This window comes from Eurypyga helias, unplaced genomic scaffold, assembly GCF_000690775.1.
Source record: "Eurypyga helias isolate BGI_N326 unplaced genomic scaffold, ASM69077v1 scaffold5312, whole genome shotgun sequence".
Classification (NCBI taxonomy): Eukaryota; Metazoa; Chordata; class Aves; order Eurypygiformes; family Eurypygidae; genus Eurypyga; species Eurypyga helias.
Genome location: NW_010233951.1, coordinates 3,545 through 11,418, shown reverse-complemented (window position 1 = coordinate 11,418; position 7,874 = coordinate 3,545). Strand labels below are relative to the sequence as shown.

At 46.1% G+C, this 7,874-nt stretch overlaps 1 protein-coding gene across 1 annotated transcript in view; it reads left to right on the top strand.

The window, feature by feature from the left end:
• The first annotated feature begins 762 nt into the window (after nucleotides 1-762).
• Nucleotides 763-7,874, top strand: part of CPA2 (carboxypeptidase A2 (pancreatic)) — a 10,002-nt gene continuing 2,890 nt past the window's right edge. Inside the window, exons 1-7 of the mRNA XM_010161866.1 lie at nucleotides 763-827; nucleotides 3,208-3,289; nucleotides 4,325-4,459; nucleotides 5,705-5,803; nucleotides 6,416-6,517; nucleotides 7,004-7,105; nucleotides 7,833-7,874. The exon at nucleotides 7,833-7,874 is cut by the window's right edge and continues 60 nt beyond it. Coding sequence (XP_010160168.1) covers nucleotides 763-827; nucleotides 3,208-3,289; nucleotides 4,325-4,459; nucleotides 5,705-5,803; nucleotides 6,416-6,517; nucleotides 7,004-7,105; nucleotides 7,833-7,874 — 627 coding nt within the window. The remainder of the gene's footprint in view (nucleotides 828-3,207; nucleotides 3,290-4,324; nucleotides 4,460-5,704; nucleotides 5,804-6,415; nucleotides 6,518-7,003; nucleotides 7,106-7,832) is intronic.

The following is a 7,874-nucleotide window of genomic DNA, read 5'->3' as shown; positions in this document are numbered from 1 at the left end:
CTTCCTGCTCACCCAAGGCCTTTTTCTGCTCCTACTTACAACTTGCTGCAACCTTGAAGCATTGGCTGGCTGGATCTGTAGGAAACCTTCCCAGCTGAAGACTGGGGGGATGCTAGTAGTGTCAGGAAAGAACAGATTTAAACTCTCTGGCTTATATCTAGAAGTGTGTAACGTGTATACAAGAGTGAACTTATGGGGTAGCCTTGGCCTAATCTATCAGAGAGAACTTGTTGCAGAGCAGGCAGGACCCAGAGCCTGTGTGTTATCACCAGAGTAATTATTTCGCCTGATTATTTCACCAGAGTGATTATTTCTTAAAAACAATCACTCAAATTGAGCATTTTTGCTGGCGTGAGATCTTTCTGCTGCCTGGCGCCTTCGTAATGAGGCTGCTAGAAATCTAGCGGAGGATAACCCCTGACCACGGGTCGACTGGTAGAGCTCATCTCCCCCAGTGAGAGCTGGGGTGACGTTCAGTTTGACTCTGTTTTCCTCTGTCTAGAAAAACGTGTGAAAGGACACCGAGAGCTTTGGGGACAAAGCTGTGAAAACAACTTCTCCCTGAGAGCTTTGAATGTGGCAGTGGAAAATATTTTTTTGGAGGTGAAATCGGCCTCCTATCTGTCAGTTGCCTTGAAAGCTGTGATAAATGTGAGAACATAGTCACATGGAATACAGATATGATTTTATCTGAAAAAGGGTTTCTTAACAAGTCCTATATAAATTCACCCTTGCTAGGCTGAGCTGAACTGCACATCAAACATGAAGCTGATTTTGATCTTCAGTGCCCTCTTCGGGGCTTCCTTGTGCCTGCAAACTTTTGTTGGGTGAGTTACCGCTCGTGAAAGACTCTTCATTTAAGACTGTATCGTCCAGTTGTTTTTCATGATCTTGACTTTACAAAATCTGCCTTAGCTAACAAAATCTGGGCATATTCTTTGGTTTTTGTGACTGACTTGTCTCGTTGCTTTGGTACTGCAGTGTTTGAAGGAACCCCTCTTTACTTTCATTTGGCTTTTCTAAGGAGATGGTTCTAGCTGCGGAGTTGAGCTCCTAAATTCATGTTCACCCAAGGCTTTGTTTTGGCTTTGGCTGTACGAAGGGAGCAGTCTCGAGCCTTGATCTGGAGCTGAACCTCGGTGCAAAGCTCAGGTCTTCAGCTCTGACACATCTGGTCCGGCACAAAGCAGAGCCGAAAGACCAGGACCTGGCCTCAGATTGGAAAGGTCACTAGCTTCCCTTGGTTGTTGAAGAGTCTCATTTCTCTTTAAATGCTTAATTCTCTTCAGAGCCTTTCTAAGCAATTCAAATCTTTATTTCCAACCATTGTATTATAAAGGTTTATCTGTATTTTGCATTGCAAAATTATCTCCTGGTATATTTCTTCACAATCTGTGTAAAAAAACTTAATACAAGAGTATAAAAAACCCTTAACATATACTTCCTAGGATGTAGTGAGTGAGTAAATCTGTATATGAAGATGTAAGGACTAAGAAATAATATACATAGTTTATTAAAACCCTCAGATTTGTAGATCCAGGAAAAGCTGGTTTTGATCATTTAATCTGGGCTGTGGCGTAACATAGCCTGGATTCTCGTGAATCCATTCCTCAGTCACGTCCAGTAGCTATGGTTAATGAGCCTCCTCCCTTCACAGAAGAATCCAATCCAGAAATAAAGCTTATGGTGATGGAGACTCCAATAACAAGTTATTAATGTGGTCAAGTGCCTTCAGTGTTGATTTAACTTGGTTCAACAAAAATATCTCATGCCTCAGCCAGCCAGGCTAAGGAATCTGGTGTTAACTAGTGTCCCTTCCCAGCGGATGAGGCTGCACTAGTAAATAAACACGCACATAACTGAGCTCACATGCCAAGTCTTAAGATGTGTTTTCCAATTCTGCAGTTTTTCACATCAGTTTGCTCTGAGTTGTCTCCTTTTTCAGTACCGTTTGCAGTGGGTGCCAGCAAAGGTACTGAAAATGGTATTTTTACAGGCCAGGATATGGGACTCTGTGAGCTTTTGTTCTGTCTCCAACAGTGGCCAAAGGCAGATGCCTCGGGAAGGGATGGAAACAAACACCAAACACCACTGGCAAACCCAGCGTTATCGCTGGGCTCACTTGCAGTAACCCCCAGGCTATACAGCTAAGGAGCACCTTGGTGCTTTAGGCTACGATCCCCATCCCAAGCTGTACTTCCATCTGATTATTTGTTGTGGCTCCCAGCTTTCACTCTGAATCCCCCCTGGTTCTCCAGCACAGGATCTTCCGTTCCCCAACACACACTTGCTTGTAGATCCTTTTGTCATTTCATAAAAGCGTTGGGTGGAAGACACTTCCAGAAGTTTTTAGCCCACTCTCCTGCTCAGAGCAGGACATGGAGCTGTTTCTCTATGTTATCGTCATCTACTCTCACCGAGCAGAGTTTTGTAACTCCTTTTCCAGTAGTGTTAGGCTGCGATTAGATCAGCCTGAACAAGCCTGAGCTCATCAGCCTGTCCTCGTGGTACTGTTTGCTTGTACCTGTCTTACCGAGCAGCCTGGAACATTGCGTATTTGAACAGGAGTCTGTGTTTTTAGTGATCTAAAAACCACTGCGAGGCTGTACGTTGTGATCGCTCTATGTTGTACACAGCAGGCCGAGTGAATCGCTGAGGTTACCTCTAGAACCGGTGGAGTGAGGTACTTCCAGACGGTGATGCATTCCACCGGGAACGGTGCAAGCCACCCTCTGATGGTATCAGCTCCTGACAGCACAGGGGAGTTTCTCAACTTCCTTTACTAGTCTGAAAATAGGGGAAACAAATCCCATATTTAGTGTTCTGTTTGCTTTGTTGTGTCATGCTCCCCAAATATTTGATCATTTCCCACTCTCTGGTTTTTTTCCCTGCAAGTCATTGACAAAAAATAACCGATAGATGCAAGACTGATCCTTGTGAGAAATGAAAACCTCACCCACTTGCCTTATTTCTGATGAAACCTTTAAGAATCGCCATGTAACTGGTTACTAACCTAGTGCACGTGTAGCAGGCCGGCCCTGCAGGGAGCTGGTTGATCTCTTGGGTGACACAACGTCAGCTGCGTTCGAGAAGTCCGTGGCAGCTGGTAGCACTCAAGTAACTACCCCCCAGACTCATGGTCTTAATAACACGCTAGGTCAACCGGGCCCCTTTTTGGGACTGTTTCTGAAGATTTACTGATTGCAGGCACCAGGTTCTCCGAATCAAGACAAGAAATGAGGAGGAGGTTAAGAAGTTGCAGCTTTTGGAATCGCTGGAACACCTTGAGGTATGTTATTACCACAAAGGCATTTTTCAGTGTTTCGGATGGAGGTAGGACTCTGCATGGCGTTTGGAAGGTTTGTACACCCTCTGGCAGCTGCCATAAATACATTTACTGTCTTCAGACTTGGTGCTTGATCTGCGAGTTCTGGTACCGGCCTGGTATTGAAGGGTGCCTGCATTCACTTCTTCCTCTTACTGGGTTTGCATCAGGTTTGAATGGATCTGCTCTTGACCTTAGTATGGAAAAACTTGTCTTAAATTGGAGACAGTAATATTTTTGTACCTGTCTTCCAGCATTGTGGGAGGAATTTATTAGCATCTACATTGTATGGAAATAGGGAAAACACACTGTAAAACATACTGTAAACAGGGAAAACACACTGTAGGTTATTACTGTTCTTATTGCCATGGCTGAGAGTTTTTTATTATTGCTTTCTTTAAAAATATTGATTTGAATAGTGTGGAAATTAAAATTTAGAATAGCGCTACCAAAGGAGAAATAAAACCAATGGGCTTCATAGTACTTCATATGGTAATATGGAGCTCTTCTTGGAGCTATTTCTGGTTAAAGGGAGAAGACTAAAATAATCATCAAAACCAAAGATTTCCTTTTGCTTATGTGACTGAAGCTCTGAAGTCAGTGCAAATGCTGACTTTAGCCTCCTGCGGACCTTTGGGGGGTTTATTTTTTGTGAGTTGGTCACATGAACTGACACAAGGTTGTGGTGAGGCCAAGCTAAAGAGTGGAGCCTGCTGTAAGCAAAATCACACGGCATCACTAAGGTTGGAAAAGACCAATAAGACCATCCAGTCCAATCATCACCCAACACTCCCACAGCCACCAGACCATGTCTTCAAGTACCACATCTACACACTCCTTGCACACCTCCAGGGATGGTGACTCCCCCACTTCCCTGGGCAGCCCATTAATGGGGCAGAAGTTGTTCAGTTTGGGTGAAATCGGCATTTCTAAAGCATTAAAAGAGTTGTTTGCAGAACGCTTTCCCCCAACCAAATCCATTTCCCTTTCTCTTTTCAGCTTGATTTCTGGAGAAATCCTTCCACTCCTGCCCTCCCTGTGGATGTGCGAGTCCCTGCTAGCAACGTCCAAGCAGTCAAAGCCTTCCTGGAGTCCTATGGGATTGAGTACTCCATCCTGATCGAAGATCTGCAGGTAGGCAATGCCACTGGCACATATTTAGCTTTTAGGTCCTTTGGAAACAAAAGGTCATTCGCAATCTGGCCTTGGTCATTAATTTCTGGACTCTTCTATACTCTGCTTACCATGAGGTCCTCCCCTTGTTTTTGTGGTCCATGGACTAAATTCTGAGAGGTGACCTGTGGATCACTGCTGCGCGGGGGAGCTGTGGAGCTCTGCAGGTGCCATCCATGTTGAATGGTGACATCAGCAAACTCAGAGGTTCCATGGAGCTCTTCTGATAACCCCTGAGGAATTACTGTGTGCTTTCGGCATCAGATGTTTGGAAATCACAGCACTAGAGTTACTCGTAATTCATAGAATCACAGAATCGTTTGGGTTGGAAGGGACCTTAAAGACCATCCAGTTCCAACCCCCCTGCCATGGGCAGGGACACCTTCCACTAGACCAGGTTGCTCCAAGCCTCATCCAGCCTGGCCTTGAAGACATCCAGGGATGGGGTATCCACAGCTTCTCTGGGCAACTGTCCCAGTGCTTCACCACCCTCTACGGGAAGAATTTCTTCCTGATATCTAATCTAAACCTCCCCACTTTCAATTTAAACCTGTTCCCCCTTGTCCTGTCACTACAGACCCTTGTAAAAAGTCCCCCCCAGCTTCCTTGTAGCCCCTTCAGGTACTGGAAGGTGCTATAAGGTCTCCCCAGAACCTTCTCCAGGCTGAACCCCCCACCTCTCCCAGCCTGTCCCCATAGCAGAGGGGCTCCAGCCCCCTGAGCATCTCCGTGGCCTCCTCTGGACTCGCTCCAACTGGTCTATATCCTTCCAGTGTTGTGGGTTCCACAGCTGGGAATTCAGTAAACTCTATTAAGAGCAGCTCTGGATCCTGTTCCAAAAGCCCCGTACACCACTGTGAGGGAAAAGTCACCCCCTTGGGCACTAATCCAACATTTCTCAAGGAGCCATAATCCCAAAAAGGCACCTGAATAGCATTAACTCAACAGAAACACTGCCTTTTTCCCCCGGCAAGCTTGTCGCTGCTGTTCTTGTTCACCCTAACAAGCATCTCAAACTTCACACTGACCGTTTAAACACTTGTCCGATCCGCAGCAGGGGCGCTCAGCAGACGCAGCTCTTTGCTCCAAGCTGTGGGCCTGCAGCCACTTTGCAGCGAGCCATTCCGTTATCCGAGATGATAACCGTTTGGTCAGAAGTTTGTGAGTTAAGCAGGCTTTTCTCAATGTTCAAACGGCTTCTTTTAGGTCATTCTAGATCAAGAAAAGCAAGAGATGGAGTATAATCAACAAAGGGATCGCAGCAGCAACAGCTTCAACTTTGGAACTTACCACACCTTGGATGATGTGAGTACCTCATTTTTGGCGAAGAGGATGGCTTTTCCTGGTCTTTTTTCCTGCTGCCTTCAATTAAACATCCTATAGTAGGATCTAAAACGTCATTCCAGCTTTTGGCATGTGGTTTTGGTTTTAAATGTATTAATCTTGTGCTCAGCACAATGAGCCAGCGCTCTCCCTGACAGTGTTGGAACAGACAAGTGTGGATCATACTTTATGAAAAACTCCTCTGCAGAGTTCTGTCAAAACCCTTCCTTCTGACCCTCAAAAGGGATTGAGAAAGAAATGTATCTTGAAATAGGGAAATAGAGGAAACCAGTAGCCATCAAGCAGAGCAGAGGGTAAGGTATTTTTACTACCAAAAGTTCTTAAAGAGGATTTTGAACTTATTCCTGAAATAAGTACATCTTGAGGATATAGCACTGCTTCCTTCCACTTTGTGATGTTGGGAACGGTACTGGCGGTGCTGACCACACCGACGCAAGGTGAGATGAGCCTTTGGAGAGGTCATAGTAATGAAAGCAGTAGGAGACAAAAGTAGATTTCATCAGGTCCTACCATTGTTCTGGGCAGCGCTATAGATACATGTCACGTCAGTGCCATCACGACTTTTCATTTCAGATTTATGCAGAACTGGATCATCTGGCATCTGAGTATAGCAACATTGTCAGTAAGCTCCAGATTGGGGAATCCTATGAAAAGCGGCCTTTGTATGTCCTCAAGGTACGATATGTATCACAGAATGGGTGCCTACATGTCACAGAACCACAGGATGGTTTGGGTTGAAGGGACCTTAAAGCCCACCCAGTGCCACCCCCTTGCCATGGGCAGGGACACCTTGCATAGCCCAGGGTGCTCCAAGCCTCATCCAGCCTGGCCTTGGACACTCCCAGGGATGGGGCATCCACAGCTTCTCTGGGAACCTGTCCCACTGCTCCCCATCCTCTGCGGGAAGAATTCCTTCCTGATGTCCCATCTCCATCTCCCTCTTCCCGTTTAAACCCGTCACCCCTTGTCCTGTCACTCCCTGCCCTTGGAAAAAGCCCCCCCAGCTTTCTTGTAGCCCCCCAGGCACTGGAAGGGGCTCTGAGGTCTCCCCGGAGCCTTCCCTTCTCCAGCACAATTCAGTCCAAAGCATCCCAGTCTATATGGGATGTTCTTGACTAAAAGGTGGCAACGAGTGTTTGAAAACTTTGTTTTGTTTGACAGTTCAGCACCGGAGGAAGCAACCGTCCTGCAATCTGGCTTGACGCCGGCATCCACTCCCGCGAGTGGGTTACCCAAGCGAGTGCCATATGGATAGCTAAAAAGGTCACTTCAGCAGTGATATTTTCTTCTTTTATCTTGGGAATATCTTTGAGTACTTAAGAGTATATCACACCTATATGTATTTAGACAACTCTCCTTCACCCCCCCAAGACACAGATAACTCGAGAGAGAATACAGCAGCTGCACAGACCACTGAAAATTGCTGCGTGGTGTTAGAACAGCTGGTTTAGGTAGAAAAAATGTAATCGTTCAGGTGAAATTGTGGAGAGCTGCAGGGCTGATTGTTACACAAGTGTTGGAGGACTTTGAGATCAGTTTGCTGCTTCGATCTGCCGACACAGCAAAACACTCTGTGGTTGGTCACCTTCCACAAAAGCGCCAAAACTTCCAGCTCTGTGTGAATGAGCATTGAAATTCTGCTGAAAATGACTGAGACACCGGCGAAGTGCAGCACAGTTGTGTATTCCCAACCCGGCTAATCCGTCTCAGTCTTAGTGCCAGCCTTGGCCTGTTCTCTGGGGCAGGCAGGAGAAAAAATCGTTGCCCTCTTCCATTAACAATCTGTCTTCAGAATAAACTAATAAACCAGATTCATTGCTCTCTCCAAGCTCCAAGTCTTAACGAGGAGCAGTTATGGGCAGTAGTTAATGAATGTTTCTTGTTTCCCTGCCTGAAAGTCAGACTCGCCTCTACACCTAGCTGTTAGAGCGTAAGCGTACGGGAAAGAAATACGCTGGTAATCGTGGTGTCCCAAATTCCTTCTGCTTAGATTGCCACTGACTACGGGCAGGATCCATCCATCACCTCTCTG